The following is a 14887-nucleotide window of genomic DNA, read 5'->3' on the forward strand; positions in this document are numbered from 1 at the left end:
TGTATTCATAGGTGATCCTCTTTTGTGAATGCCTTTTTAAGTCTATTTCTTATTTTTCAGTAATGTTTTCTGTTGTGTGTGTGTGTATGTATTTGTATTACTTTCTTGTATGGAAACATTTGTGAAAAGTCCCCGAAATCTATAGTCATGGGTGTCACTTGACCCTGATACCTGATTGTATCCTCAAACGTTTTTGGAGCACCCCTTGTGCCTGAGGCACAACCTGGCACAGGTTGAGGGTGAGAGGAGTTATTCAGAGGCATTAGCCACGGAATCTTGCTGAAGAGTTGGGGAGCCAGTGTATGTGACCCGGAGCAATCGTAAAATTATGAGACCACTTGAAAGCTTAAAAGCATTTACCCTACACATGAACGTGCTTTTTATGGAAGTTACTGGAAGATTTGTAAACCAACTCAAAAGGTATTGCTGAGAACATTTTCGGAATTGCTTTGAGTCTATTCTTTTGAATGTCTTTAGGTTGGTTTCAAGTTGTCTTTTTGAACATGTATTCGATTTTCAGAAATAGTCAGAAACCTCTCAGAACCCAGTCTGGAGGATGTTTTATTGGATAATTTAAACAGCAACAAAATTATTCTTAAGGTTTGACTATAAAGGGATGGAACTTCTTTTCTTGAGTGAAGACTAAAGACATCAGAGAGGGAGAAGGTATTGCTTTATAAGTATTTTACTTTTACAATCTCTTTTAATCTGTAGTAGAACCTATGAGGTTCTTACTATTATAAGTGTTTCCATTATATAGATAAAAAGCCAGAGGTACATATAGAGAAAGAGAGGGTGATTGCTTAGGAGTCAAACCTACCATTCTCTTACATGAGCGCTACTGTGTCCTTTTCCTTTTCCCTTCGCTGCCTGTCCTCTGACAAGTGTTACAGGAAGTACAGAACTCTCTTGTCTTGCAGCCAGAAAAACATGCTGATCATGAAGGTCTGATTTCTACCCTGTACTAGAACCCCAGGAACTTGCTGAACCCTCTGCCAGTTGGGTTCTCTTGGGGAAAGCAGTCCTCAGTGGCCCGTGTCAGCTTCAGGATACTGAGTATTTCCCAAACATGATTCCTGGGGCCCGACCATCTGTTGGGGACTCTTCGGGACCTTTTAGTGTCCTGTCCCAACTCATACTCTGATCTGTGAGCCTTACTCTATCTACTTCTTTTTCCTCTTGACTAGCAAGCAGCCACCCAGGAAATACTTGAAAATGTATTGATGGATATTGCCACTGTTGGAATCTATATGCTGTGTAGAAAATACTCCTTTTTCAGGATGCAGATATACAAAAAATCTGACAGTAGGGACAGGCATCTTAAGTATTCATTTATTCTCATCTTTAAAAAAAATCACCCATTCGTTTTCTCAGAGACAAAATGAATTACTGTCTTTGATGGGCAGTGGAGACCTTCAGAAATTATTCCTGAAAAGAATGCCTTGGGCAGACTGCATTCGGTTAGAATTTTGAGATATGTAGCACCCTCAGACAGACATGAAAATATACTTGACCATCCCAGAGGCTTGTTTTCACCCTACCTGGTTCATAGACTCCAAGCAGAGGCCACGGCCTGTTTTCTTGTTCAGAGTGGTAGCACAGAAGCCTCTGGACTTCTAGACTGCACAGTAGAAGAATTTCTGCATTTGGTGGTTTCTTTATTTTTTGGCACCTTTTACCCTGTGCAGCCTTGGTTTTCAGGGCAGAGCACTGTGTGTGTGGGGGGGGGGGACCAACCAAATCATTCCCTGTGTAGATTAGAATTTGATTTCCTTTCTTTTTACTAGATACAATGAGGTGCCAGGGGAAAAATAGGAGTACATTTTAATGACCCCGCCCCATAAGATATTTATTTTCCTATCACATTTAATTCCCAGAGAGGATTCTAGAGCAGGTGTGAGAAGCTGTGTGACACTCAAGGAGCTGTTATTCCCCGGTGGCGGTGAATTCCTGATGTGGCATCTTGGCCTGTTTCCTTAGTGTAATATATTATCCTACACACGCCCGCATTCTGTACACATCAAATTGAGACTTGGCCAGTGGAAGCCTGAACTTACCACTCACCTCCTGCCAAAGAAAGAATCTTATAAATAGTGCTTTGTAGTTTGAATTTTACGGTGCATTGGATAAACACAAGATATACATTTTGATAGGAGGAGTAAAGAGCCACCCACATCCTTATTTTCCCAGTGGGTGTAACTAATGACTAGTTCCGGGATGCATAACTAGGATGTAGGTCACGGTGGCTTCTCCAGCAGAGCTCCAGGAAACCTTGTGTCCCTCTACCTGCGGTGTCTCACGAGGTATGAAGGTCTGGAGTTCTTTTTTTCCAAGAGGTAGATAAGAAGTTTTGTTTTCGTTTTGTTTTGTTTTTAATTTTATAGGCCTCTTAGTTTGGGATTTAGAAGCCCACATCAGTGAATTCCTGAAGCATCCTCGATGTGATGGTAATTATAGAAATGGTTAAGGATTGCACACCTGTGATGTGCCAGACACTGTGCTAAGGACATTTTGTGGATTTTTTCAACTCTGAATGAAGTGCTTTTATTAGCCTTGCTTTGCAGAATCGGAAACCAAGGCTCAGAAAGGCTGTTCTACAGCCCCTGGGTTCCACAGCCCCTCCATGTGAGCTCAAGCTGTGGGCCGCCACACCGTGCTGTGCTAAGGCTGTGAGCAGCTGGGGGTATGGTTGGAACCGAGGCTTCCTGAGAAAGTAGGGGCATCAGGTGCTCGTGCGCAGGATGCCTGTTAACGTGGGCAGGACCTGCATCTTAAATATGCCCAGCTTAGGTGAGAAGGAAATTATTGTAGTAGATTTTGAAAAGGGATTTTGAAGAAGGTAGTCTTCCTTGAAATTTAAAGGTGGGGAAAATACAGTTGATTTTCTTACAAGGGGTGCTGTCCAACAACCAAGGTCTAGTGACTCCAAGGAGCAGTTTTACCTGGAACAACTGTTTTGGGAAGTTTGTAGACATTAGCAGTACCTCCTTCCCCTGCCTTGATCAAAAGCAAACATGACAGGGCCAAGTTCCTCTTGTGTGGAGTCGCGCTCCTTTCCCTGTTTCATCTCCTCGCTAGGGAGGGAAGAAAGGGCAGAGAAACATGACACTTGTCCTTCCCTTTCTCACGTGGCACCTTGTCACAGTTGGCTATGTTGGAGTGAAGAGACCCTGAGGAATTCCCAGCGAAATGCCTTTGTTAAAGGAGAGAGGTCTGGTTTGGGATTCTGGAAGGGCCATTTATCTGTGTTCATTCTCCTCGGGTATCTTTTCCATTTTCCTCTGGATTGAGCTGATCTCTATTTTATCATTCATTTAGCAAAAATGCCTACTGTGTGTAACAGATTACCATGGTAAGCAAAACCAGACAATGTTTCTGCTTTTCTAGAACTTTTAAAAAGGAGTTGTTTACAAAAATAATTGCATAAACTGTTAAAAGATAACTCTTGTAGGTGCTCCATCGGAGAGGTACATGTTTGAGGGGATGTGATCTAGGCAAGGAAATCAGGGGGTGGGGGTTTTCCTAAGGAAGCGATGATGAGCCAAGGTCTGAAGGCTGAATAGAGATTAAGGAGAGAGGGTGTGTTATCACAGAGGTGATGGAAAGGCAAAGACCTTGTGATGGAAAGGACCCTGCCATGAGTGAAGGACAGAAGAAGCCCATGTGGCTGGGAAGTGGAGAATAAGAATTGTGGAACAGGGTATTTTTCTAAGAGTCACCTAGGACTTCTGAGCATGGGTTCAAGGTAATCAGATTGTCACTTTGGTAGCAACAAGGAGAATGGATCATTGGATTATAGGCGTCCAAGAGGAGATGCAATGAATCGGTTAAGAGGCAATTACAAAAGCTTAGGCAAGAAATGCTGATAGCCTGGCCAGGCTGATAAAGATGGAGGCTACTGAGTGGAAGTATAGAGACAGGCAAAGCAGCAATAAGACTGGATGTGGTGATAGGGTGGAAGTGCAAGGCGAGAAAGAGGGAGGGATCAGAGATGATACCCCGGGCTTCTAGCTTTCATGCTTGGATGAATGATGGTCCCATTCCATGGACATTGTCCTGGAAAACTATAAACTGTTTCATAGCAGGATCTTTCTAATTTAGATAATTCAGTGTTACCTATAGTAGGTTGTTCTAGTTTGCTAGCTGCCGGAATGCAATATACCAGAAACAGAATGGCTTTTAAAAAGGGGAATTTAATAAGTTGCTAGTTTACAGTTCTAAAAGATACCTTGGTTCAAGAAGGCTGATAAAGTTCAGGGTTTCTCTCTCAAGTGAGAAGGCACATGGCAAACACAGGGCTTCTCTCTCATCTGGAAGGGCACCTGGAGAACACGGTGTCATCTGCTAGCTTTCTCTCCTGGCTTCCGGTTTCACGAAGCTCCCTGGGAAGTGCTTTCTTTCTTCATCTCCAAAGGTCACTGGCTGTCAGACTCTGCTTCTTGTGGCTATGTCGTTCTGCCCTGCTGTCTCTGAATCTCTTTCATTCTCCAAAATGTTTCCTCTTTTATAGGACTCTAGAAACTTATCAAGACCCACTCAAATGGGTGCAGACATGTCGTCACCTAATCTAGCTTAACAACCACTCTTGATTAAATCACATCTCCAGGGAGATGATCTAATTACAGATTTAAACATATAGTATTGAATAGGGATTATTCTGCCATTACGAAATGGGATTTTGATTAAAACATGGCTTTTCTAAGGGACATACATCCTTTCAAACCAGCACAGAGGTACTCGGTTAACTTTTGTTTAATGAATGCTTTGAGTAATAGAGGTTGCTTTAAACAGGTGGCATTCTAGGATGCTAGTGTATGTTTTCTTTCTTTTCCACTCTACTTTCTCTTGGATATTAGTGATTCCACTGTCCATTCCATTCTTTAGTTGGAAGCAGGGCATTTCTTAGGCTCTTGCTTAGGGTCAGAGAATGACCTTTTGGTACTTCTTCTCTACTGTGCTAGTCTGTTGTCCTGAACATGCTACTGATAAACTGTAACTCTTAAAATAACTAGAGATAATGGGAAATAACAGCACATGCCTAACTGTCCTTGTTCATCCTGTACATTAGGACATATAAACTGAACAAAAAATTTTCTTGGGAGATTCATACAGGTAACCTTCAAAAATATTTTCTACCATTCAGTTATTTTGATTTCATAAGCTTGCATTTGCATAAAAATGGCATTATACTCTTGTGCTAAGATTGAAGCCATTTTATAGCCCTCCATCTTTTTCTTTGATTTTGTTTTCTAAGCTTTTATCTTATTCGAGACTGGGAATTTTTCTTTTTCTTGAAAGAACCTCTTCTGTGTGCATCATAGAATCCATTGTGGTTTTGAGCAAGAAATGGCCTTGGATATCTAATTTACCCTTTCTTCTTTCCTTCCTCCCACACTCTCTTCTTTCTTATAAACCTCCCATTTTACTGATGAGGAAAACTGAGACTGTTCAGTTCTACCACGAATCATTAGAAAATCTGGGACTCTAAATTCCTGTCTTTTGATTCTTCAGTAAATGGTGCTTTACTAGAACTTTAAAATATTCCTAAAATTTTTCATTTTAAATCAACCTTAAATTTAAGCTTCTTTTCTCCTAGGAATTATTTTCTTCTTTATGGTAACGAAACCTCTAACTGATTTAGAGAAGGAGAGAACAAAGCAATGGTTCTATCTTGGTCTAAAATTAATATAAAGATTTATAGCCCTGTAAAATTTATTTAACTTGGGAATATTTTTCATATGCATGAATAAGTAATTTTAAATTTTACTTGTATTTTATCTTTGGTCTGACCAGATTTCAATTTGAAGAGATTGCATTGATGTTTAAACATACTGACCTTTTTCCATCATCTTAGTCTTTATGAGGGGTGGCTTCTTGGTCCAGTAATTTTTTCACTCTGAATTTATATAGAAAATCAGGGTATATCTAGTTAATTATCATGTAGGATGTCAGGAAATTCTCTTAACGGTTCACTTAAATCCACTGTAATTAAAAATAAAAAGCATATTAAATTGCAACACGATTTGGTACTTTTACAAAGGAGGTGGGAGCCCATGAATAAGTTGAAGACAGGCTGTAGCAACTTCAGAAAGCCTGAGGATTCCTGTTTTAAAGGATTGAGAAGAGCAATCACCCAACACTCTGTCAGCCTTTGTTGTGTCCTAGTATATAAATGTTGAAGCTGTTTGCGACCAGGATCAATGATCTTGGCATTTTCCTTTAAAAACTGCTTTAAAAGCTCCCTTACCCTTGCCCAGTTCAGCAGCATTTTGTTTTCAATGCTGCCCTCGAGCTGCCCCTCAGGATGGAGAGCACTTGATAGAACACTGTTTTGTTCACATCTCAGTCTTAGACTTATGATTAATTGGCTGATATTGGCCCGAAAAAGGACAAAAAACTAACTCTTAGAATCTACAGGGCTTATAGTAAGAATAAGGGGGTTGAGAGGAAAATTAGAAATTGTGTTGGGAAGGAGGTGGTCAGGTCCTCCTGGTGAGTTGATGGGTGCCTCAGTTTCCTTTGCCAATTTGGCTACCCTGGGTCCTTCCTTTTCCCCTGCTATAGGGCAGGGAGCTGTGGTGAGTTAGGCATGGGAGACTGGACTTTGGGGACAAGGGCTTGCTCACCTTTGTTTCTGCAGCTTGGTGGTTGGCTCCATTCCAGATTCCCAGAACCAGCTCCTCTCTGTCATTTGATGACTTTGCATACCCTGAAAGGATCATGCTTTTCCATTCTTTTGTCCTTCTCCTCTTTGTCTTGTATTTTTGTCATCATCCTTTAGGCCTGGCAAGGGTCACCACTCTTTGAAGTAACCAGTGGTCTCCCAAGGCGAAGCTGATCTTTGCTACACCTGTGCCTTATGTAACTTAGCATATTCAAGTCTGTTTATTTGCTTTTTGTCTAGATACAGATTTGAAGGCTGGGACTGTGATTTGTACGTTTTGTATCTTTAGCAGGGTACCAGGTATAGGTGCCCCAAAAGGGATGGATGGATTGATGGATGCGTATATGGATGGGACACTTAAGATGAACTAAAAGATAGGGAGAGAGAGAGAAACATTTCTAGCTGGGATATGTGGGAAAAGCTTTAGGAGTTGAAGGGAGAGTTGTTTCTGTTACCTGCTTCTTGAGAAGGATGTAGAGTTGGGGTTAAAAGTATGTGCTGCAGAGAATGAACCATGGCAATTTTTCTTTCAGAGTAGAAATCAGATATGGGCCTGGAATGGCAGCACAGTTGTTTGGCTTTCCCATTTTACAGTTGTGAAATCCTTATTAAATAATCTGGTTTCTTACATGTAAAAGGGGATGGTAGTCACATGAGGTAGGTTCTATTATTGATGTGAGGATTAATTGAGACTTTTGAAAGTGCTTAGTTCTCTGCCTTTGCACTTAGTGAGGGCTCTTTGGGGTTAATGCCATTATTATGGCCATTATTATTGGCCTCTGATGGGCAGTACAGTCAAGCAGTGTCTGTTAGAAATGTCCTGAGGTAGAATCCTGCTCCCTGACATAAGAACTTTTAGAATCCAGCATTCTCCTTCCTCTTCCTTGTTATGTAGCACTACTTTTCAGAAAGCCTGCCCGGTTTCTCAGGGCAGGCTTTACTCCTCCTAGCACTTAATTCTAGAAGAAATTTTTCACATGAAGTACCATATGGGGGTCTTTCTGATTCTTTAAAATAATATATGTGTAAGATTCCACAACTCAAGAACAAAAAGACAACCCAATTTTAAAATGTCAAAAGGTATCGAACAGATACTTTTCAGAAGAGGAAGTACAAATGGCTCAAAAACATGAAAAATGCTCAACCTCGCTGGCTATTAGGGAAATCCAAATCAAAACCACAATGAAATATCATCTCACACCCACTGGAGTGGCCATTATCAATAAAACAGAAAATGACAGTTGCTGGAGAGGATGTGGAGAAAGAGGCACCCTTATCCACTGTGGGTGGGAATATAATGGTGCAACTGCTCTGGAAGGCAATTTGGCGGTTGCTCAGGAAGCTAAGTATAGAATTGTCATATGGTCCAGCAATCCCATTACTAGGTATATATTCAGAGGACCTGAGGGCAAAGACCCAAACGGACATTTACACACTGATGTTTATTGCAGCATTATTTACGATTGCCAAGAGATGGAAACAGCCCAAATGTCCATGTGGCTAAACAATTGTGTATACACGTACAATGGAATATGAATCATGTAAAAACGTGGATGTACCTTGAGGACATTATGCTGAGTGAAACCAGCCAAAAGCTAAAGGACAAATACTGTAGGGTCTCACTAATATGAACTAACATTAATGAGTGAACTTTGAAAGTTTAAGTTAAAAACACAAGTTAAAGAGCTAGGAAGTGGGTCGAGATTATTGGGCATTTGGTGCTGAAGAGATACAGAATGTGCAGCAGGACTGATTGTAAAAATTCAGAAATGGATAGCATAATACTCTCTGATGATAGCATAATAATATAAGTACATTTAATGAAGCTGAATGTGAGTGTGATTGAGGGAGGCGGGCTGGGGCCATGTATGACTACCAGCAGGAAAGATAGAGGATTGAGACAGTATAACTTAGGAATGCCTAAGTTAATGACAATGATGGTGATTAAAAATACAAATATAAGAATGTTTTTGCATGAGGGAGAACAAATGAATGTCAATATTGGAAGTTGTTGAAAATGGAATGGTATACAGGAAAAAATACAATCAATGCAAGCTAGGGTCTGTAGTCAATAGTCATATTGTAATATGCTTCCACTAAATGTAAAAAAGGCAGCTTGCCAAAACTAAATGTCAGTAAGCAGGGGATATGAGGGAGGGGTATGAAAGTCTTTGTGGAAGAAAAGGAAGTGTCCTCATATAGATTATGGTGGCAAAGGAATGGCTATGTGATTATACCAGGAACCATTGATTTTTCACTTAGTTTGGATTGTATGATGTGCGAATAAAACTGTTTAAAAATGAACAGAGATACAAGTGCTAGAGAAAATGTGGAGAAAGAGATGTACCTATGCACTGTTGGTAGGGAAGCTGAGAGGTGCAGCCCCTCTGAAGGACAGTGTGGTGGTTCCGCAGGAGGTTAAGGGTGGGTTTGCCATAGGATCTTAAAACCTCATTGTTGTGTATACCTGGAGGAACTTGTGGGGACAGGAAGGGGCATTTGCACACTGGTGTTTAGATGGCAGTGTTTGGGATTCACAATAGGTGGAGGTGGCCTAAGGGTATGATGACTGAGGATGGAAGGGGAAACTGTGGTAGATACATACAGCAGACTACGGAGTGGCTGCAAGAAGAAGTGATGCAACGAGGTAAATGAAACTTGAGGACAGTATGTTGAATGAAATGGTAGAAACAAAAAGACAAATATTATCATGCCTCACTCATATGGATTAGCTATAATAGACAAACTCGGAGAAGTGAAGTCAAGAGCATGGTTATTAGGTTCCTAGATTGTGAGCTCTTACAGCAGTAACATCTATTCCAGTGCTGTGACCGTTATTTGTAAATTCTAAGATACTGAGCTATTTGTGTATAACTTGGTCGTTCCCTGGAACTTGGGGTATTTGTATGACACCTGAGACTCAGAATTAGGGCTCTGGTACTATGAAAGTCAGCATACCCCATACAGCAACTTTTTAAAAAGTTGACGAAGTGATCAGACTTCGACTACAGATATGGAATGACGCTAATTTGGATAGGACTAAGGTAAATCAGAATACATGATAAAGGATGATATAATCTATCTTTTACGAGTTCAACTTCTGTGTGAGACCAAAAGAAGAGATGTATATTTGCTGCAAAATTTATGTTTTGGGTAAGTCATTATCTAATTTAACTTGTATAGTCAGTTTATTCAAACACCATAATTGTATGGGAGCTTGAAGAGGAAGTGAGATCTTGTTGGTTTGTACAGTTTAGTGTGATGCCCTGATCCATCCCAGAGTAATTCGAGCAGAAAATAAAGTACTTGCAAGTTCCATTGTAGAACTAGGAAGAGAGGAGGAAATATCCAACTTCCCCATCTGGAGAATTCCTGATATACTTGCAAGCAGTGGAGATGACCAATACAATAGGCTGAACCCTCAATCTTGGGGCTTGCCCCTATGAAACTTGCTCCTGCAAAGGAGAAGCTAAGCCTATTTATAATTATGCCTAAGAGTCACCCCCGGAGAATGTCTTTTGTTGTTTAGATGTGGCCTCTTTCTGTAAGCCAACTCAGCTGATGAATTCACTGCTCTCCCCACTCTACGTAGGAGGTGACTCCCAGAGATGAGCTGGGACCCGGCATCATGGAATTGAGAAAGCCTTCTTGACCAAAAAGGGAAAGAGAGAACTTTCTCAGTTGCTGAGAAAGTTCAGACAGAGTTGAGAGGTTATCCTAGAGGCTATTCTTATACATTGTATTGATATCCCATTTTAGTTTATGGTGTATTGGTGTGGCTGGAGGAAAGTACCTGAAACTCCTGAGCTACTCCTGAACTGTGTTCCAGTAGTCTTGATTCTTGAAGACAATTGTGTAATTGTAGAGCTCTTACAATGTGACCGTGTGACCATGAAAACCTTGTAGCTGATACTCCCTTTATCTAGGATATGGACAGAGGAGTAAAACATAGGACAATAAATAAATAAATAATGGGGGGAGACAAGGGGAAAAATTGGGTAGATGGGAAAAACTAGTGGTCAACAAGAGGGAGGGATGAGAAGTATGGTATGGGATGTATGGGTTTTTTCTTTTTATTTCTTTTTCTGGAATGACATGAACATTCTAAAAATGATCATGGTGATGAATACACAACTATGTGATGATATTGTGAGCCATCGATTGTATACTTCAGATGGATTGTATGTATGTGAAGATATCTCAGTAAAGATATCTCAATAAAAATATTTTAAAAAAGAATACATGTATATATCTATCTCTGTGTATTTATTTGCAAATGTGTTATTCTGTTCCTCCCTGCAGTGTAGGACAGCAGGTGGTGTGCATTGCTGATTTTCTGTTTTGATGTGAAAGCATGTCAGGTTGGTCCAGAACAGCTTGATTTTGACTTCCAAATGCCAGTGTTTGTATGTGTGCATTTCTGTCCCCAAAATTGAAGAACCATTTAAAAATCAGTGATAGAAGTTAGTTCCTAGCAATATCCGTTCATTCATTCATTCAACCATTTATTCATGCATTTCCTACTCTATGTATTATTGTTTTTCTCATCTATTTCTTCGGTTTTAGATCCAAATATATATATATATATATTTGTATGCTGAATTGCAGCATCACATTTCATTATTTTTCCATGTGACTCTCCTGTTATTGCAGCACCATTCATTGAATTTTTGTTTGATTTTCGTTGTTTGTTTGTTTTGGGAAGTGCATGGACTGGGACTCAAACCCGGGTCTCCCACGTGGCAGGTGAGAATTCTACCATTGAACTATCCTTGCATCCCCTGGATCCAGCTATAATTAATATTTAAATGGGTTTTTAAGAAGCAGCTCACATAATGATAATATTGGAATATGCCTCTAAACAACTTCTCAGAATACTTTGTAGCCTGTCTTCTCCTGTTGGGTATGCAGACACTATTATTTGTTGCCTGAATATGGGTCAAGTCCTGATGTAGTGAATTTCTGAGCAAACAAGAAAAAATGATGTGAAAAAGCTATGTACACAAACAAGGTGGAATGGATCTACTGTCCTGTCTCTGTCGTTCCAAAATTCAAAAAACTCTGGAAAAGTTTGGCAAGTTCTTGTAACTCATTTGATAGCGAGATCTGACTTCAGTAAATGAGAGGCTATTTATATTTCTCATACATCTCACTGTGATTAGTCTTAAGTTTTATTGGAGAAGTAGCAGAAACATTACCATGTTTGAGTAGGGAGTACTGGCCCTGACCATACTGGCAGCATAAAGTATGTGCCATATTACTTTTCTGAAGTGCCCCAAATTCTGAATTCCAAAACTTTTCTGGGTTTTGAATATGAGCTGTGTATCCTTAATATTTTTATTAGGGCTCCAAGCCTTTTTCCAGTAACAGCCTTCACTTGGGATTATCTCCTTGGCCCCATCTTTTTGTGGCATGCAAATTGCCTGTCACTCATTCAAGGAACATTTATTGAGCTGCTATGTGTTGAGCATTATACTAAGTATGAGAAATACTGATAAGCATAAGGCATTGGCTTTCTCTGCCTTGGAGAATCTTAGAGCCTTGGCAGTCTGTGGAGGCCTGGGTGTGGAGGCCTGGGTGTGGCAGGATAATCAAAGCCAGAACCTTCACCGAAAATTCAAAGGCTAAGAAGTGTGGAGGAGACTGTGCTCAGGACGCAGCAATATATTTGCTGTGGTTCTGAAAAGAAAAGCCAGAGATGGGCTGCAGAAGAACCAGATTTTAAAGGGCTTTATCTACCAAGTAGAAACAGTTGGGCATTTATCCTTTGGCAATAAGGAGTCATTTCTTTATACCTGGGAATGGTGTGATTGGATGTGCAGTTTAAAAAGAGCCTTCTGACGTCATTGTAAGGGATCCCAAAAGGAAGTCATTGCAGTACTTTGGCAAGGGACATTTTATTGGTATCCCTAATGATATTTTACATTGTATAGTGCCTTATGGTGCAAAAGATTTTTTCCTGCCTTAATTTCTCTTGCAGTACCCTAGGTCAGCAATAACTATGGAAACAGGTTCAGAGAAGTGACTTGCCCAAGGCCATTCTAATAACTTGGCTGCATCAGGTCTCCTTATTCTACATCGAACTGATGATGCTTGGACCTGATGTTAAAACATTTTAATATATTTCTCAGATACCAAGCATACTTAAAGGTAATCTGTTACTTGCAAAATCCTTTATTTATACTTACTGATAGCTCTTTGAGCTTCCAGTATTAAATTTGATGTGTTGAATGTTTGACCCAAAGGTGAATTTATATGAGTTTGCTAGATTATTTCTCCTCCAAAGCCAGCATAAGGAAGAAGAAACATTTACAAAAATACAGGGAACATTTTTCCTGTTAAAATCTCATTGTGCACTTGTTAGGCTGATTTGGTTTTCTATGACTGCTCCTGGTGTTATGGGAAATACAAATTGTCAAGCAATTAGATTTAAATAAAAGGACATTGCTATGAATTAAGCCTGTTCTGTCTTATTCAGATCTCACACCTGAAATTTCTCAGCTTTTGCAACAAATTTTCTTTTAAATGAATGTTGGGTTTTGAATCAAAACCTCTCCTGGGTGGGCTGATTAGAATTACTCGGTTTACACATTTGCTTTCTATCACTCTGTGCAGTAAATATGACACCTTTCCGAATGGATATTTTTGAAACAAAACAAAACAAAAACAAAATTATTAAATGACCATGCTCTGTTATAGAAGAATGAAAGTTTTAGGCTTGACTCGATGCCCAATAATACAACTTTACAGCTGAAAATCGTCTTACGAACCCTACTTAAAATTAATAGTCAGCTGTAAGTTTTGTCCCGACTTGCCTCATACCGAGTAAGCAGTGAAATTAATGATGCAATCTTTTTCTTGCCACCTGGCATATTTACCTTAGCAGTCTAGGGGTCAGAGAAAAGTCAAGTTGTAAATTATTCCCAGTCTTAGAATCTGTGTCAATTTAACTGCCTTTATTGAGCTGACCCTCTCCTGATTTTCCTTTAACCAGCGTTCTATCAGAGAGGCTATTGAGGTCCCAGAACAAACTCTAGGGATCATTCACCCCAGGAGCTAGACTATGAGAAAAATGAATCTGAGAACTTATCCCATGGGTTTCTTTCTTCAATTTAGTGACTTTACGTTTGGCCTAGTCTTTGTGCCTGTGTAAAGAGGGTCTTATGATAATGTTTTCACAAATTTTAAGGCATGTATTTTTGTTATTTTGCATTTTAACATATTTGAAAACAGATGTATCTTACAGTGCATTTTTCAGTTATGTCTGAATTTGCAATGTTTTTTACTAACCTAGTGGTGCATAAAATAATGGTGCCTCTTAGAATCAATGAGTTCTTAGATTTGATGAAACGTGGTAATGCTTGATTTACTAACTTCCCAGGGTTGCTAGAAAACTAAGCTGGGCTAACAAACAAACAAATAAGCAAAGGCACTTTTTGGATATTCCTTGAAAATCTTCCTCCCTTTGTATTTGTTATGATGAAACTTTATCTCTATATGACATCAAAATAACTTGAGAAGAGATAAAAGAAATTGCAAGCGTACAGGAATTATATATTAAATATCTTTGTTGAATATTTGACGTCGCAGAAGATTTCAGTGGTCTTACAATTGAATTCCTGAAAGAATTTCTTTTTCCTTGTCAAACAACACCTCAGTTATGTTGATCTGATTCCAAAGGATGGGATGGGGGGAGCTTTCTGTGGAATCATGGTACATTTATAGTAAAATATACTCATTTGATTTTATACCTAATAAAATGTAATTTCACCAAGTTCAAACCAGAGTTAATAAGACCTTAAAAAGGCATACCTTAATGATCCCCACTTAAAGTGTAGTTATTTGTGGCCTTGGAATTTCATTAAAAAAGTTTTCAATTTCCTTGTTGAAGGTTTTAAAATGTTTTTTAGATATTTGTAGTGCCAGTGTTCAGGTTAGGATTTTTTCATTTATGGTTCTCTATTTAAAATGGCTTTTCTAGACATGATATAATGCTAAGGTGTGACAAGTTGCACCCCCCCCACCAGCTCCCCTTGTAGTAAGGACACTGAGGTGCAAGAGACATGAAGGCAAGAGATGGGAAGGTCATTAATTTCACTTTGGACAGATTGAATTTGCGATGAGTCTGAGGAATCCAAGATGTTGAGTAGGCAGTTGAATTTATGAGCCAGAGATTACAATGTGGCTTTTTTGGTATAGAGTTGGTAAATGAAGTCTGGATCT

The 14887-nt window shown here is 39.5% G+C and overlaps 1 protein-coding gene across 3 annotated transcripts in view; it reads left to right on the plus strand.

Moving 5' to 3' along the window:
* STXBP6 (syntaxin binding protein 6) overlaps nt 1–14887 on the plus strand; it is a 281394-nt gene that overhangs the window by 12052 nt on the left and 254455 nt on the right. The window contains exon 1 of one of the 3 annotated variants that reach the window (XM_077127053.1): nt 1729–2336. The exons of 1 other annotated variant lie outside the window; for it this stretch is intronic. In XM_077127053.1, the coding sequence (XP_076983168.1) occupies nt 2306–2336 (31 nt within the window). In that variant the 5' untranslated portion in view covers nt 1729–2305. Of the gene's footprint in view, nt 1–1728; nt 2337–14887 lie in introns of those variants that run through there. One more of the 3 variants, XM_077127055.1, reaches the window with a different exon arrangement.

Source organism: Tamandua tetradactyla, chromosome 14 (assembly GCF_023851605.1).
Source record: "Tamandua tetradactyla isolate mTamTet1 chromosome 14, mTamTet1.pri, whole genome shotgun sequence".
Classification (NCBI taxonomy): Eukaryota; Metazoa; Chordata; class Mammalia; order Pilosa; family Myrmecophagidae; genus Tamandua; species Tamandua tetradactyla.